Source organism: Chionomys nivalis, chromosome X (assembly GCF_950005125.1).
Source record: "Chionomys nivalis chromosome X, mChiNiv1.1, whole genome shotgun sequence".
Lineage (NCBI taxonomy): Eukaryota > Metazoa > Chordata > Mammalia > Rodentia > Cricetidae > Chionomys > Chionomys nivalis.
The window spans coordinates 134,503,905-134,522,012 of NC_080112.1; the positions used below are offsets into that span (position 1 = coordinate 134,503,905).

An 18,108-nucleotide genomic window follows, 5' to 3' on the forward strand; every position below is an offset into this window, starting at 1 on the left:
AGGATGTACGCTGTGCTCCATCCCCGGAAACCTGTGCATCCCCTTGGTCTAGAGCTAGCGTCTACTAGACTGTCTTGCAGCACGTTGCTGTTTCTTCTGCTGTTCAGGCGCACACCTTGCAGTTCTAGCATTGTTTACACCGACAAGCCTGCACTGAGAGTGCCCAGGCAAACAGACTCCTTCTGATACCTTCATTTGACCTCTCTTGTACTGGTGACGTTTGTGTACTTACTGGACACGGGGCCTCTGAACCCCAGCCCATCTATCTTGGCACCAGCATACATGTGTGTTGGCAGGGCCAAGCTGGTGGCCAGCTGGTGCCACCCTTCCCCCCAATGCGCAATCAGCAGAGCAGGTCTTCCATGAGTTCCAGACCCTGGGTAGGAAAAGGAGGGGCTGAGGCCACAAGAGCCCAACCCTTCTGGGTCACAGTGCCCACTCAGTGCAGCCACTTCAATTCCCACAGAGGACTCCTCCTCTGCTACAGCGCCTGTTCCAAACCTCTCAGCCAGTCTGCACTGGAGCTCAGCAGATTGTGCTTAATAATAAGGAAAGAAATGCAGGGGAGCTAGTGCCTGCCTCCCCAGACAAGGCGAGGGCGCTGGGGGAGGAGGAGGCCTCCTCTAGATAGCTGTGCCTCCCTCTAGCCAAGGGGAGGGCCTCCCATGCTCATAAGAAGGCAGGAGCGGGTCCTGGTGACAGCTGTCAAGAGAGAGGCTTATACCAGGATTCTGTTCCAATTCTTTATTTTTAAATCCCCCAGCTGGCTAGTGGCTTAGGAGGAAAGATGTGACAATCATTTGCATCTTGTTCCAGATGGGCTGTCACTCAGGGTCCAGAGAACCTAATGGGACTGGGCTTGTGGTCACGAAGAATGTGTGGTCCATCGGCAACTGCCCCAAGCTTTGTTGGATGGATACACGACAGCTCGCTGGAAGCTAACGACTATGTGGTGGTGGGGGGGAGGTTGTCCCTGGATACCAGTGGTGATCTAACAACTGTGACTCGGCAGCTGTACTTCTAAAGAGACCATCCAATTGTCTAGCTTCCAGCCAGGGGTGGCATTTCCACGTGTTCTTTGCATTCTTGCCACACAACTTCCATGGCCAGTTGTTTGGCTCAGACACCTGGGGGTTAGTGGGGAATCCAGCACAAAAACTAGATGCCTGGCTGGAATGACATTTTTTCGAATGGCAGGCCTCAGCCCTACTCATTATCCCCACATTGTGAGATTGAGTCTGCCTCAACTGTAGAAGGCAGGCAGAGGCCCAGCTAATAGCCTCTTCCACCAGCTGACACTTCATTCCTGCCCAAGGCCTTGTACTGGCAGCTTATGACTGCTGTCCAGGCTAATGGCAGGTGGCAACCCCCTACATTCAGTTTCCAGAAGGGCAGAAGTGGCACAACTGGTCTTGGGAGTATCCTGCATCAGGGGCATCTGTTAGCCTGTGAGCAATCTGGAGATTTGATCCTGGTGATATGTGACTTAGCCAATCTTCTTTATGGAACATCGTTTGTATTTACCCAGCTAGAGTTTGATTCTGTTACTTGCAAATAAGAACTGAGACATTTGGCCAAAAGTCATGCTACAGCCATGAGAGCTGAGTCAATTGTTAGTATTTCTCCTTTGTAAGTCCCTCCTGAATATGCAACTAGGGTGATCCTTCAAAATAGGAGATGTGGGTGGTGCTGGGGCTCAGCAGGTCAAAGTGATTGCTATGCAAGAAGGACCTGAGTTTAGACCCCCAAACTCATGAAAAGGTAAGGTGCAGCCACACACACGCTTCTAGCTCCAACATCACGTGTGCACCTGGATGCAGGCACACACGAGTGGGGCGTGTGGGAGAGCAGAAACCGGAGGCTCACTAGCTTCCAGCTTATCTCCAGATCCAGTGAGACCCTGCTTCAAGGGATGGATGTGGAGAGCAATAGGGGACACAGTGTCTTCCTCTAGCCTCTAAATGTGCACCAGTGTACACATCTACACACATTCTCCTCTCTCTCTCTCTCTCTCTCTCTCTCTCTCTCTCTCTCTCTCTCTCTCTCTCTCTCTCTCTCTCTCTCACACACACACACACACACACAGGAGCTATAGAAGCAGTTATCCCTTGTGCCCAATGAAGATGCAGCATGACCAACCCCAAGTCCTGTCCTTTGCAAAGCTTGGCACCTAAGCTACACTAACGGGAGGTGGAAGGCTTCAGCAGCCACCAGATTTAGAACTGGGATGTGAATGTCAACAGATCAGCATGAAGAACTCTCAGATCAGCAGCCTGCTCAGCGTCTCTTCCTTTGAGGGCTTCAGAAATGAGCAGGCTGCTCGTTATCCGCCGCTGTGCATGCCTGAGTTCCTATGTGCTTACTTAGCGATGCCTGGCCACGGAAGGCATGCTATGCTGTACATGCCTTCAGACTTATTTGCTCATTTTTCACAACAGTTTGGTACTGCAGTAAGGCAAGGGGAAAGTCACACAAGTTCAGAGTTCACTGGTTCTATCGATTCCAGTCCCTCTAAGAAGGCATTATAGTCCCTTAAAAACACACACACATATACTCTCTTAGAAAGATAGCTTTCTGATGAAAATTCTCCCTAGCATCAATCAGGTACACAGCATAAGATTGGAAGCTTGTCTTAGTAACTGATCTCATTCCTCTGAGAATTCTCTCAGTAACTCAAGGTTATGACTTTTCCTAAGCGGCTTTCCGACGGAGACAGACAAGGGGGACTGGGCTCTGAGGTCAAAGTGCTGCTTTTTTCTTCAGAAGCAGAACTATCAATGGCCATGTCTGGAAGAACAGAAGGCATTCTGGGAACATGATGTTCTTCCATCCTACAAAGTACAGAACTGCACATGGCAGAGACTTCAAAAGCTGGAGTCACCTTGAAAGAGAATGGCACACTGGGAGAGATGGGAGATAGCTGTCCCCTTTGGCAACAAGCAAGCAGGAAAGTCAAAGGTGATTTGTTGGACTTGTGCACAAGTCAATAGAATGGAGAGACGACTCCACTGTATTTATAGAAAGAGAGGCCAAACCTCCTGTCATCTTGTCCAGAAATAAATGGCATCAATCAACTGGCAAAGTGTTTCTCCTGCCTCTTGATTGGTGGGCTCTCCTTTTTGTTCTACAAGAAGCATTCACATTCTTCCTATCTGGGAAGCTGACGTCTGACACCCACACTTTCCTATGCCGGAGAGGAAGGGCAGACTAACCTGGAAGAATTTCATCTGGAGCTTTGGACATAGCCTAGCTTTCCTTCTCTCTGTCTCTCTCGCACACACACACACACACACACACACACACACACACACACACACACACGGCTTGGTGTTGTCCTAGGGTCTGGTCACCTAACTGCCAAAGAAAGATTCTGTTCCAGTCGGGAGGTCTCTCACTCTTTCTTGCAGATGGGTAAACTTAGGCACACAAAGGTCAACTCTCTCACCCAAGATTAAATACTGGTGTCAGTGCCAGGAGAGTGAGCTTACCTTTGGCAAAACTGGGGTAAGCAGACCATGGGGCAGCCTACTGCCTTTCAACTGTGTATGCTAAATAGTAAATTAACACCTGCATTCACTGATATGTCTTCTGAGACCACATTCTCATCCCCTGCAAAGATTAAAAACTGGCTTTTCAGCTTTGGGAGGGAAGATAGGAAAGAGACTTCCTGCCATGCCCCAGGGAGTTGGGGAATAGCCAGCCAAGTCCACAGGGGATACGAGGCCTTCTCCCTACCAGTACCTCTAGGCAAGGATGGTGTCAGGAGGATACTGCCATCATCCTCTAAAACATCTGTCCCTCTTGGGCATGGCCTTGGCTGTTCACTAAAGGGATCGTCTGTCTCGGAAGCCGACTCTCTTCCTTTGAAGCTGGCAGCTTGCTGCCTGTGGAAACGCAGTCCTATTTCGGGACTTCATTTGAAAGAGATTTCAGAGTGGCTGGGACGCTGCAGTGAATTGCTTATTGCGGCTCATCTCCTTGGCCAGAGTCTCATCTTGATCCCAGCCCGGCAGCTGCCACTTCTCACGTCACAGCCACATCCCTGGCAGGCTAAGAGTATTCGAATTAGCACTGGGCCCAGTTTGAAGGGCTCCACTTCTAGAACTTCTGCCATTAGCACTGGGTACTTTCATGCCTCGTTTCATTCTCACTGCATGTTTGACATTATCTAGCAGGGAACCCGCCAGTCAGTTACATGACTCTGACCCCGCTTTACAAGAAGGCTGGAGAGATGGCTCAGCAAGTATGAGTGCTTGCTGCTATTCCAGACCTGAGTTTGTTTCCCAGTACCTATGTCAGGGTGCTTCACAACTGCCGATAGCTCCGGCTCTTGGGGAGCTGATGCTCTCTTCTGGCCTCTGCAGGGACTCCCACACAGGTGGCATACACTCACACAGACATATACACACAAGCAGATAAATGTTCCTTTAGAAATGCCTAGACGTGCTAAGGGACAGCAGGGTACTCTGCCACCTTCTCCTTTGAGAATAAAGTGAAGTCAGTCCTGAGTCTCCACTCTGGGGGACACTGCACCTCCGAGCACCATCTTCCCTTCTCCTCCACACAAACTTCCAGAAACTGATCCCACAGCCTTGTTTCCATTTCTGAGGTGAAGAGTCACTGTGAATCGGAACCTATCACAACCAGATGGGAATGTAGCACTTGGCCACAACACCGGTGACTTGGTCCTTCAGGCCCGATTATTCACAGAAACTACTTTCAGTTGTTTGTCTCTGTCCCAATGTGGGGAAGACAAGGCTTAAAAAGAAACTCCATTCACCAGGACAATGGTGAAAGAGTCACCAGAGCTTGCCAGGACTCAGCCTTCTTTCTCTGCCATAGAGCCCCGACTATACCCATCTGAGAGTGCTTCTGTGAGCAGTGGTTGGGGGCTCTCAGGCTATTTTTAAGGGAACTCTGTTCCGGCAGGAACACACACTAATTTCCATGGCAAACGCTGACTCATGCTCTGAGCAGGCATGGTGGTGCTCTCAGGGGGTGCAGGGACACGGGCCTTTCTTTCCATGAGACTCCTGCCTCTTCCGATTCTAAAACAACAGTCTGCCTATCACCTTCCTCTTTGCTGTTGATGGTTTTTTTTTTTTTTCTGGATCCTGGAAGATAAGGGATTTTACTAGACAGCAGGACAAGATCATCTGAAGGCTACCGCCAGCATTAACTAGGGCCAATTTAGTTCATCTGGGCAATGAACATGAACCCGAACAGAGTGAGGGCTTAGGAAAAAATTCCAAGCAGATACCATTATTCTGTTTGGTAAACAGCTTGGGTCTCAGCACTCTGCTGAGATGTGCCCCTGTCAAGGTCTGCCTGTCTAGCTGCTGCTGCTGGAAGGATCTTTCCACCTTCAAGATGTGTCACTAGCTCATCGAACTATTTCTGTAACTCTTGGTGAGAGCCAATTTAAGCTGGCTTCTCAGTTCACTCTGCACTCAGAAGAGACCCATTTTCAGTTCCTTTCTGGCGTCCACGAGACCAGATGCGGTGACAAGTGTTCCAGGGAAATGAACCTAGCAAAGGATCCCAGGGTGCTTCTCAGGGGACCGGGGGATTCATCGGCTTCATCAGTGACTTAAACACACACTGCTTGCAGCTTGAGCGCTGTCATCTGCTCCCTGGGAAGCTTTCTGATGGGGTACGCTTTGGGGACAGAACAGGGGATCTAGGGTGGAAGGCAGAAGGAAATTCCCAATGAGGCTATGGGACAAATGACACATTCAGAGGGTGCTCATGTTTATGGCTAAGGCCCTATTGCATCTGGCAGCCAGAGCTGGGCAGCAGTTCCTGCAAATGAGAAGCCACTGCTTTCGTTAGGTAGGTCATTGTACCATAAGCCCCACTAGGAGCGCTGTCATAAAAGGAGTGGCAAATTCCTGTGGCTTGGTCTTTTTCCAGGATGTCTATGGCTCCAAATGATACCTGCAGTCAGAAAAAGCAGGGAAAAAAATGAATGGAATCTACCTTTCTCCTCCGTAAAGCACTCTGCACGTCAGAGGCGCTGCTCTGCTGGACTACAGACAGGTGGGGCTGGGGGCTGGAGGGTAGACCTCACAGTGCCACGAGGGAGGCATGATCACCAGTGGCGGAATGAATGACAATGTCTGCCTCTGCTGTGGATGCTGTGTCCTCAGAGTCCTTCTTCGGCTGCTCAGCACTAATTCTTCAAGAGGACAGCTTCTTTGACTCAATTTTGTATACAGGGTAAGTAGTTTACCAAGAGTCAGGTACGTGGCAAGTGGTAGTGTCTGGAATAAAACCTACACTAACACACACCAGATTCCCCAAAGGTTGTTTGATTTCCCAAGTGGCCACTTTTCCATTTCCTAACCAAATGGTTGACATTTGTTCACCATCTGGGATGACATTTTCCTGGTTTGAGTATATGCCTTCCAATTGGACGCAATCTCCAGCATCAACAGGGATAAATGGCAACCAAACTGACTCCACAGCTTTGGCAGTGGGGTGAGTGGGTGGCCTAGTCATACCAACCTGGTCCTGCAGAAACAGCTGATTGGCCAGCTGTACAATCTGGTCCACATGGATGATGCCTCCAATACTGTCCATCTCTGTATCTGAGAGCAGTGTTAGTACCATGATGGCTTCTACCAGCAGCTGCCGATACTCGGGCTGGGACACGCGGTTGAGTACGGACTCCACATGGACAGCAAACTTGATCTCATATGGGGTCATCTACCAAAGGGATCAGCAGATTTCCAGGGTAAGATCTGGGACAGACAGAGCCCTATAATCAAGGCTTCCCCAGCAGTGCTGGGGCTCTCAGCTCAAGAGCTGCCTGGCTTCTGGACACTGTCTCGACTCTCTAACAGATGCTCTCTGGAGCAGAGGCTGACTGCTTTTCCCCAAGAGCCAGCTGGCATTGTTCTAGTTCCTTCTGTCTACCTACTGGACTGTGACTTCTAGGGAACAGGAACCATTTCTTATTTCTCTTAAAAAGAAGAGAACTTCCCTGTGGCATAAAGTCTGGTACCTTGGGCAGGGTAAAAAACAAAATAAGACAAAAATCTCTTAAAGAATGCTTGGACGTGCAAGGCGTGGTGCCTCCTGCTTAGAAGGCTAAAGATACCCCAGAATGCATGGAGGGCGAATACAGCACAGGCAAGACAGCGTGTGGGTGGTGTGGCCCCTGCACACTTGGGATAGTGTCTGCGTGGAGTTTTAAGGGCCCAGATAGTCTGTGAATGGTATTTCTGAGGACAGTGAAAGAGAAAGGGTGGCAGGAAAGGACCTTTTTCCCAGTTTGAAGGTGAGGTGGTTGATGTGATCAGACCTACAGATGGCCTGGCTACACAGAGCAAACTTGGGAGGCCCAGGAAGAATCAATCAGGAGGCGAAGCCATGGAGGGGCTGGTGCTTGGGTTTTGTTACTCTACCTCTTGGGTTGTTGAGGATGGGAGGACATAACCATCGATGGACAGACCATGGCACTAGAAACAGAACAAATATTTAAGTCAGATTCCAGAAAACTACAAGTGTGTGCTTGCTCACACTCATGCATGCGTGCGTACACACACACACACACACACACACACACACACTTCCTTGCCCTGGAAATCTGCACGAGGGCTGGAACATGCCAGACTGTCATGGTTATTTTTAGAGCGTTGTTCTCACTGCCCACAGGCTGTGTTTTCGATGGAACAATTCTAGGGAGACCAGCAGGCATCTTTCAGATCAGTGCAGGAACAATATCCTAGGGAGCTGCTGCGTCCTCCTCCCAAGAGACTCTGCATTGCACTTGGCAACTAGGCCAGGGTGCCTGCCAGGCCCCCTTTGGTGCCATAATGAAGGGAGATTTTCATGGCTCCCATTGGTGAAGTTATGCTCCTGCGCCTTTGCAGCCATCTATTTTCGAGATTTCTATAATAAGCACCAATCACAAAAGGCTGGAGCACATGCACACACACGCACACCCATGTATATAAATACCAATGGGGCGCAATACAAAATGCTGCTTTTTCATAAGAAAAGCATCTTGGTATTGGGCCAATGAAAGTCTAGCCGGAAGTGTATGGTGCCCCAAGAAGACTTAGGAGATTTTCAAAGAATGGCTAAGTCTTGTCTAATTGGCCATCTTTTATCCTCCAGTTGGCAACAGCTGCCTTGTCCTCACACCGGCCCGAGGGCTCCCCACAAAAATCTTGAAGGGTCGACCCGGAGCCTCTGCAGGGTCAGAGGGCATACCCGCTCTGCCTCCCCCCCAGAGTATCTTGAGCAAGGCCTTGGCCGACAGGGCATAGGCACTGAAGCTCTGTGGCTGGCCCTGGGCACCTGCTGCAGAAAGACACAGTGGGCTGTGACTTCACAAAGGAGCTGGCATGTGTTCTCATTTGGGATTATAGCAGTTCTTTCCTTTCCTACTGTGAAGCGAGTGAAAACGGAATGATGGGGTGGGGGAGAAATTTGTCTTGCTTTGCAAAGCCTTTAAATGAGGCATACTAGCCCTCCATGGGGGAGGCAGGGCAAGCTCTGGTGGAGCCTGGGGAGTATGAATGTGTGAGAAGACAGATTGTGGGGTGTAGGGAACAAAGAGGCCCCGTCTTCCCATGCTACCCCGACTTCAGCAGCAGGCGTTTAAGACAGGCCCCTCTGCATTCAGGTGTATGTGTGGTGCAATGTAGTCTGTGGATGTCACTTCCTGTCAGTTTCAAACTTCAAACTGGGATGAAATCTTAGCCTCTAGGCAGATGGGAAGGAAGCACAGCCCCTATCTCACTGCCACAGGAGCAGCTGGCTAAGGAGTGGGGGCTCTGGGGACTCTACCGTCAAGCCATGGAAACGGGTAGCCCAGGGCAGGAGGGAGAGTGTGCCTTCAGGGCACATGGCTCCTGGAGTGAGGCTAGAATCTTTTCTCTGTACTCCCAAGACCTAGCAGGTAGCAGGGGCTCTATTACATTGTTGAATGATATGAGTACCATGTGTGTCAGCCTCAAGCCAGATCCAGAGTTAATGCCGCAGGACCTCTATGGCACCATTTATGGTCAAAGTCTTCCTTGTCCTTTCTGCTTTTTGTCTATCTTTAGTTTTCTATGATCCTAAACTACGTCAAAGTTGGTTGCACACAACCAGGGTTGCTATTTTGTCGTGTCTTGCAGGACCATTTGACAATGTCTGATGCTGCTTTTGGTGCTGTGTCTGGGCCAGGAGATGCCACTGGCAATCAGTAGGCAGACACTGCTTCCTATGTGACCGTGCACAATACAGTACCATAGTAGAGTTACCTAGTGTTAGATGTCATAGGGCCAAGGCAGCGAGCCCTTGCTTCAGGCTGAGTCATTCAAGGTTGGGGCCACATGTTCTAGAGCCCTCTGCTTCTCGCTACCTGGCATGGTCATTGTGCTTCCTGAGGGCAGGTAGAGTCTGGCTCATTTCCCCTGAGTCTATGTTTCCTCCGCCCCCACCTCACCTTCTGAAGGATCTTCCACACTCTCTGGTAGAATCCCACGGGGACCCTGTTGATGGCCCCATCCAGCCTTCTCCTGCGCAGCCACTGGCCCTGCTGCTCGCCCCAGCCCATGTGGTGTCCCCCGGAGTCTGTAGATGATGTGCCCGTTGGGGATGATGGGGTGCTGGACCTCTGCAAGACAGACACCATTTGGCCTTCAGAAGCAGGTGCCCACCTTGGAGGCCAGCTCAGAAAGCGAGTCAGAGTCTCCCTCCACATGTCACCCAGTCAGGGCTCTTGGACTGCACACTGTTGGCTACTTGATGCTGGCTTTAGGTTTTCATGTTCTGTTCCAGTAGTTCTTCTCGGGCCCTAAGAAGAGTATAATGTCAGGAGACCCTGGACTCACATGACAAGAGGCCAAACAGATCTAGGCGTGGGCTTTGCCATCTGGCTGGCACCGCCAAGCTTAAGAGCTGCTGTGATAGCACCTGGGCTGAGGTCGCCTGTGCCCTGTGCTTGCGCCACCAGCTGATCTGCGTCATTGGGGACATACTTTCCCCAAGGGAGCTATCTGCTGCCACTCACTCAGCGAAGACACAAAGACCCCTGAGACTCCTTGTTGCTTGTGATGAGTGCTCAGAGGGCATCTGTCACCCAGAAGGCCACTCCCTCAGAGGTCACTGGCCAGGCATGCAAAGCCTATTTTAAGGGAAGCAAGTACTTGGGAGAGTTGGTCTCAGAGATGAGGAACTGGGTGGGAAGGAGAGACAACCCGGGGTGGGGGCAAAGGCCCAAGGGCCTGATTTCCTTCAGCAGTGCCACAAGGAAGTGACCATCACCTCCCCATATGACGAATACAACAGAGAATGCCAGGCCTATACAGGGAAAAAGGATCAGGAAGTGAAGGCAAAAAGTCAACTAGGAAGCCTTGCTTAGTGGCGGGGAGGGTCCTTGGTTTTTGGGTCTCTACCTCTGCCTTCCAATCCTTATTTCTGCTGTCCTGCTCTTGGTCCTGAGTTTTCTTCTAAGACTAGGCTATGGTGGCCTTCAGCTTGGACCTGCTGACCAGGGTTAGAGGGTGGCAGCTTTCCAATTCCTTGTGGGAGGCTAGATTTCTCGAGACTCTACAAGGGAAGGGCTGGAGGGCTGCTGACCCCTGGGGGCAGGATGGAGGAAGGCCTTCCAACAGGCAGAGATGAGGTGTGGGAGTCACACTGATGTGCCCTGGAGAGACCCTTCAGGTTGGGACAAGGCTAACACATATCGCTTCATACATTTTTGTTTGGACTGTTTGGCACTTTTGTTTCTCAGTGTGCAACATCAAATTTGAAGGTTTAAAAATAAAATCCAAATATTAAGCATGCTAGCAGGGCAGGAGGTGGGATCCTTCTTTCAGAACTCACTCTGACTTCAACAGATCTTATTTTGAAGAGGCAGTTAGTTAGGCTGGGTTATTCTGCTGGGCTCATTACTGCCATTTAAATAAGGCAACAATTAGCTACAAATAAAAGTAATTACAGCCACACTCATCAGTGACTCAGCTGATTTTCTCCTTCTGGCATTGGGAGGCAGATTCAGACTCGTCTCTGCAATTAGAACATTTCCTGGGCCTCCACTTGAGCTAGGGCCACATGCTCAGCTGGGGCTGGAGAGTAGAAAATGATAGCTAGCCCCGGGGCAGCAGCTCAACACTCAATAAAAAGGCAGGAGGGCTGGGATGTGGGTCAGTGGTGGAGCGCCTGCCTAGCATGCTCAGATCCTTGAGTTTTACCCTCAGCACTGCAAAACAATCAAGGAACGGGCATAGAAACAGGGTTATGAAGACTCTAGAAACCCCTGGGAGTTGGTAAGGTAAGCATGCCCCACCCCACTGTATTGAGTTTTATAAGCCAAGATCTGAGAGCATGAGACGGCAAATAAACTTCAGTTCAAGAATATTTAAACTTTTCTAGAATTTTCTCCAACTTACAGTTGAACGTACCTTCAGTGTCAACTGAAAACCCTTAACCCAGTGGCTCTCAACCTTCCTAATGCTGTGACGCTTCATGTTATGGTGACCCCCAACTATACAATTATTTTCGTTGCTACTTCATAACTGCAATTTTGCCACTGTTATGAATCATAATGTAAATATTTGATATGCAGGTATGATAAATGATATGCAACCCCTATAAAAGGATTATCTGAGCCCTTCCCAAACAGTTTGAGACACACAGGTTGAGAACTACTGCCTTAGCCTTTACTCAAACCTTCAGAAGTCAGGGATGAGGGTTGTGGCAAAGTTTGGTGCTGGAATGTTTGTTTAGCATGTGGGAGGTCCTCAGTTCCATGTCCAAAACTGCACGTGACCTTACACACGTGTGAGTGTGCACACACACAGACACAGACGTGCACACACATAGACACCCTAAACATAAGTGTGGACGAGGTGGGAGCATGGGTAAGGCCACAAGAGAACTTGGACAGTACAGACATGGAGGAGGACACAGGGAGGGGAGCGATGCCAACACAGATTTACCGCAGACTTGAAGGAATGCAAACTGTTGGACACAGCCTGGCCCACAGGAAAGAACTACAAAAGAAAAAGAACAGACTCAGTCACGTGCAGTGACACCAAGAGACGCAACCAGTCGTTGTGAAGACACAGCAGCGTGAAAAGCAGAGACTGAAGACAGAGACGAGGCCCAGCGAGGCTCTGATTAAGCAGCAGTGACAGATGCAGGCCCACTGCTCCCTTGCAGCCCAGCTTGGCTCTAAATAGCAAGTATTACCAGCTTCCTTTCCTTTGTGGAGCAGGCCTAAGCAAACTAGGACACACGTTCCAAAGTCACAGCCACGCTAATGTCTTATGTTGCACTGTCAACAACCATAGAGGTCAAAATATTCCTAGCTTTCACTAACACCTGTCTTCCGACAGGTATCCCAGAGATTATTGTTAAATGTACATGGAGAGCAGGCTGATGACCTTGGACCATAAACATCTCTCCTCATCTAAGAATCTAGATGGCACCCTGAATTTGCATAGTGGTCTGTGGTATGCTTGCAAAAATGAGTAGACACAACACCATGACACCTGTTAAATTTTCACCAGCGAACACTCGTCTTGATACGAGTAGCCAGATACAAAACTGGTACTGGCTGACTGAATATAAACACAACAAAGAAGGAAGGTAATCATTTTATCCCCATCACAGGCAAGGGCAGCACTAAATGGAAGAAGCCACCCACATTCACCCGGGATCAGGCTTTTGAGCTGTGGGTAGCCAGAGGGACGGTGCCACCGAGTGGCTGACAAAGGAAGATGTTTGGAGAATCATTTCCTTAGAAGGAGCATAAATGAGACACTCTGGAGGGTCTATGCTCTGAGAAAACATGCAGCCTGCACTATGTGCCATCATACATGTACTTTCTCTGGTCATAGAAACATGGCAAATCATTAGAAATAAGAATCCAAAGCCAGATGAGGCAGTGCGCAGCTGCAGTCCCACCTATTCAAGAAGCTGAGGCATGAGGATCCCTTTGGCCCAGGAGTTTGGGCACATCCAGGGCTGCATGGAGGTTCCCATCTCAAAAAATAAATCTATAAATTAAAAAATGCCCAACTTCTTTCTGAAGAGAAGGAGTACATCACAGGGTGATGTACACAGAGTCCTAACATTTTTTTCCTTCTGGGGTTAAATCTCCCCAGGTATGAAAAGGGCAGGAGCCTTATTCTCTCTATTGATGAGATTACAGAGCACATTCCTCTTTCTGAACAGAAATGCTGGTGGAGACAGAGACTAGGCCATCTCTTTCACAAAGAACCTTTACAAAGGCTGAGTTTGATAAATGGAATTCTTTTGATCAGTACCATGCACTAACAAAATGAGCCACCCTAAATGATGGCTCTAACTGGCTACCCTAAATGGATTTTTTAAAGGCCCAGGGAAGGTCATCTCTCCTGCCTTCTCATCCTGCTCCCTGTCTCCAGGGCTGGCTGCCTGAGCTACTGAGCCATTCCACCATGCGCCCACATCCACACTCTGGATCTGCAGCTTCCCTTTCCATGCTCAAGCCCGAAAGAGCATGTAGCGACCACAGAGAAGGACAAACAGAACAAGACACTTCACCTGCTCATCAGCACTAGCTCGCCTAGTCATCTGCAAGTAAAAACATCAGGAGGTGAAAGTCTGCTTCCAGTTAACGATGCTGCACTGCTCCCTCTGATAAGCCAGGGCAAGCTGCTCGCACCTCAGGGGCTGGCCTTTATTGCCTCACAGACCTAAGCCAGGGTGACTAGTGTATGACCAGACTGTTCTCAGGGTGGGTGCTGGTCATCTCCTAGCTCAGTATCAGGCACATCAGGGCTGAAATGGTATTGAACTTTAGACCTGTGAGGGTCAGTTCCAAAGCTCTCTACTGTGAGTTAGAAAGCAGACAACTATGGAGAGTGGTAAATATAGGTATCATGATTATCCTAGTCCACATCGTCTTGGCTACTTCACATGAAGAACACATTTGGTAGAGAAATGGTTGTGTCTTTTGACATTATTCCACTTTTCTTAAAAAAATTATTTTTATCTTATGATACGGGTATTTGTCTCCATATGCCTGCTGTCTGCAGAGGCAGAGGAGGGCATCAGAGCCCCTAGAAATGGATTCAGAGACAGCTAAAAGCTGTCATGTTGATGCTGGGAACTGAACCCAGTCCTCTCCAAGATCAGCCAGTGCTTTTAACTTTTGATCCATTTCTCCATCCTCATGACAGCACAGAAACAAAGATGGACAAGGGGTTATTCTAGGATGTGCATGTAACGGCACACAAAGGCTAGCAATTAGTGGGCATGAGCACATGTGAATGCCTACAGGGTACCTTCCTGGGATACAGGGCTGTGTTCCCATTCCACGACTTCTACAGGGAGCAGGTCAAAGTTTCATGCCCTTGTCTTTCTGAGGTGAGCCCTGGCAGAAGAACAATGTATACCCCTCCCTTATGGCTGCCATGCTAAGGCCTTCTTACCTGTTTCATCTCACTCCTTAGTCTGTTGATACCACTCCTCTCAGTCTTGGTGACACCAGTGTGACCCACCTCATGGATGGAGATGGCAGGGCTGGATGTGGAGGAGTGAATTGGATGCACTGGAAGGGAAACACACAAATGAGGTTATTAGGGAATCTATTGCACTTGCTTTGAGAGAGGCACCATGGACAACATGCTTCTGAGGTCCGTACCTCTCCCCTACTTGACTGTAAACTTGATGAGAGGAACACCTAACTTGTCCCAACCAGACCTGGGCTTACAGTGTTGAAGGTAGGTAGCACAGGCTTACCATGAGGCCTGAAGGGCTGTGTGAAAGTGTGGTGTCTTAGTTAGGGTTTCTGTTGCTGTGAAGAGACACCATGACCATAGCAACTCTTATAAAGGAACACATTTAATTGGGATGGCAACTTACAGCTCAGACGGTCAGTCCATTACTATAATGGTGGGGAACATGGCAGGGAGCAGGCAGTCATGGTGCTGACTACATGTTGATCAGAAGGTTAACAGGAAGTGGCTTAAGCACTGAGTGAAGCTTAAGAGACCTCAAAGCCAGACCCAACAGTGACACATTTCCTTCAACAAGGCCACACCCACTTCAACAAGGCCACACCCATTTCAGCAAGGCCACACCTACTTCAACAAGGCCACACCTCTAAATTGTGCCACTATGAGCTTATGGGGGCCAGTTACACTCAGACTCCCACATGTTGAGCAGCAGGCACAGAACAGGGTGGCAGAAAACTGTTGGCTGACTGAAATGGTTTGGAAAACTATTTTTTTACTTACCCAAAACACATTTTCTTTGTGGAAAACTGAGACCACCCAAGGAAGCCAGAAGTAACATCTGTTGACATTTCACTCATTATCCTGCCAATTTTCCCCTCCGGATCCATGTTTTTACCTTATGCAATGTCACATATATGTACAAAGAAAAACTTTATATTATATACATGACATATCCATACATAATATGCAAACAAGCTTCATTGTTTCAGCAATTAATATTCTGTGAGTGTTTTCCCACAGCTTTACCCATTCTCTCGCATATCTAATGACTGCATGACATCTGATCTCAGAGTGAGGCGCACACCTGATTCTGTGATTTTCTAAAGAGTTCATCTTGACTAACGTGTAGGATCCATACTGACCTTGCCAAGCTCTCTATGCCAACTGTCCCCTGGCAAAATGACAAAACTGCTGCATAGCCAACTGAAGGGCTCAGAACTTAGGTTCCTGTGGCTGTCGGCCAACTGCTGTGGTACCCTCATCAGGCCTTTTCTCGGCTTGGGTGCAGGTACACATGCAGCAGCAGCATCCAGGATGGATAGAAATCAGGGCATGGAGAAGATCTCAACCCAGGCCTCTGGGAGGAAGCAGGGGCTGAGCTGGCAAGAGAGCTCAGGGGTGCAGTGGAAAGTTGCCAAAGCCAGGCACATGGTGCTACAATAGAACAGGGGCAAGGCTGCTCTTTCCAAGACACAAGGCCATACCTCTTTCCACCATATGCCACAGCGCTTCGTACCTGTCCCCAGCTCTCTCTCTCTCTCTCTCTCTCTCTCTCTCTCTCTCTCTCTGTGTGTGTGTGTGTGGTCTCTAAGACAATGGTCATAAGGCAAATGTGATCCTACTATTGTTCCCTTGGAATCTTCCTGGGTTTAAATCTGTCTTCAGGATAAAGCCTAAACAGTCTTTGTGGTACCACAGGAAGACCTCCTGATAGGGCCCCCTGTGGGCATCTGCACCCAATACTATCCCATTCTACTGCTCCTTTTGTAGGCCCACCACAAAGGTCATTTTCTATGGAACCTGCTGAAGCCAGGAAGATGGAGGGCAGTTGGAATGAAAAAGCCACCAAGGAGACTCAACAATGGGTCAAGCAGGAGGAGGGGCACCAAAGAAATGGAAAACACAAGTCAAATGGGGTGTGGGAAGCTCCACTGTTGTTTGAGGGAAAGTGTTTCTTGGAAACAGAATTTTAGGATTTAGTCAGAATTTTGGCTTCCTAGCTTATAAAAACTGAACAGTTATGTGTTAGTTTGAGTATAATTGGTCCCCATAAGCTCATAGGGAGTGGCACTATTAGGAGGCATGGTCTTGTTGGAATAAATGTGGCCTTGTTGGAGTCAGTGTGTCACTGTGGGGGCGAGCTTTGAGATTTCATATGCTTAAGTTTGGCTCAGTGTCTGAGTCCACTTCCAGTTGCCTTCTGATCAAGATGTAGTCAGCACCATTTCTGTCCGCAGGCTTACCGCCATGCTTCCCACCAGGATGATAATGGACTGGACCTCTGAGCTGTAAGCTGCCACCTCAATTCAATGTTTTCTTTATAAGAGTTGCCATGGTCATGGTGTCTCTTCACAGCAATAGAAGCCCTAACTAAGACAAGTTACAAGATAATGAAGAAATGTTATGTTTGAAAAAGATAACATGTCTTCTGTCCTTATGATGAGACACGTTATGACATTCAAATGACATTCCTCAGTTATTGGTTTTGCAAGCATCTATATAGCTTTACATTTAATGACCTGTCAAACCATGTACACTACTATGAGGAACCGAACACATCAACTATTTATCTTTTCCATTTACATTTCAAGGATTGTGTACCTGAAATAACTGTAAATTACTTTTGGGTACGGATCACAAGCCCTCCTACCCAGAAAGCAGAAAACCACGAATAGACAGCTGATTGCCCCATGCGGCTTTGTCTGAAGCTGGCACACACTTAGGAAAAATACAAAGTACCCAGTGTCCTTCTTATTAAATAAAAGGAATGATAGCCCACAGTGTGTTTCTTTGGCTTGATGAAATAAATTCACCAATGTGTCTGCAAATCATTTAGCTTTTTTATGAGGAGAAATGATAATTGCTTCAATTATAATTAGGGAACATTTGGGAACAAGAAGCACACCAGGACTTGGGTGATTAGATTTCTTAGCACTGCGAGCAGATTTCCAAGATGGCTAGAAACTAAATGAGTAACACTGGGCTGCAGTGAGCGAACTGGCCCCCACAGGTCACCCAGCATTGCCTTCTACTCCCTGGCTACAAATGCTTTGATGCAAAGCAAAAGCCAGCCCACAGGGGTATCTTGTAAGGGCAGACCTGTGATCCTGACACCTAGGGATGCAGGAGATGCAGGGCACAAAGGTGTGCAGTCCGCTCAGCTCACATACCACTATAACCTACAAAGGAACTCAACCCTCTGAGGGTGCTCCCTGGCCCTACAGGCAGGAACCCTACGCCCACGCCCCAGTCCATCCCACTGAAAGAGGAAGTGCACATCCCTTCCTTATAGGGGAACCGTTGACGCTGGTGCTGATCTGCACGTGGTCCCCATGAAGACCTCACGGCACTGACTCACCGCTTCTCTCCACACCGAACTCCTTCCCACTCAGAATATGATGCAGGAGGTTCTTCATGTCGAAGGGGCTGAGGTTCATCAAACTCTCTGAAGCTTCTTCTCCTAGAAGCAAACATCTTATAAGGGGCCCAGACATGGGCTGGTAGTGGGTAGTTTGGGTGGGAGAGGGTAATATAGAAGGCACTGGTGGGTCTCCTTGCGCATGACTCCTTCACTGGTGCTACAAGCCTGAAAAACATTAATCCTTGGGAAATACAAACACCTCTGTTTAGGTCAGTACAGATGCATTTAACTCCTAGA

The 18,108-nt window shown here is 48.7% G+C and overlaps 1 protein-coding gene across 4 annotated transcripts in view; it reads right to left on the minus strand.

The window, feature by feature from the left end:
* Positions 1–766: 766 nt before the first annotated feature.
* Phka2 (phosphorylase kinase regulatory subunit alpha 2) overlaps positions 767–18,108 on the minus strand; it is a 92,939-nt gene continuing 75,597 nt past the window's right edge. The window contains exons 27-34 of one of the 4 annotated variants that reach the window (XM_057759112.1): positions 17,809–17,910; positions 14,424–14,542; positions 13,534–13,563; positions 11,943–11,996; positions 9,443–9,613; positions 7,410–7,463; positions 6,508–6,708; positions 767–5,937 (exon numbers count right to left, since the gene is read on the minus strand). In XM_057759112.1, the coding sequence (XP_057615095.1) occupies positions 5,767–5,937; positions 6,508–6,708; positions 7,410–7,463; positions 9,443–9,613; positions 11,943–11,996; positions 13,534–13,563; positions 14,424–14,542; positions 17,809–17,910 (902 nt within the window). In that variant the 3' untranslated portion in view covers positions 767–5,766. The other 3 variants (XM_057759110.1, XM_057759111.1, XM_057759113.1) reach the window with 3 other exon arrangements.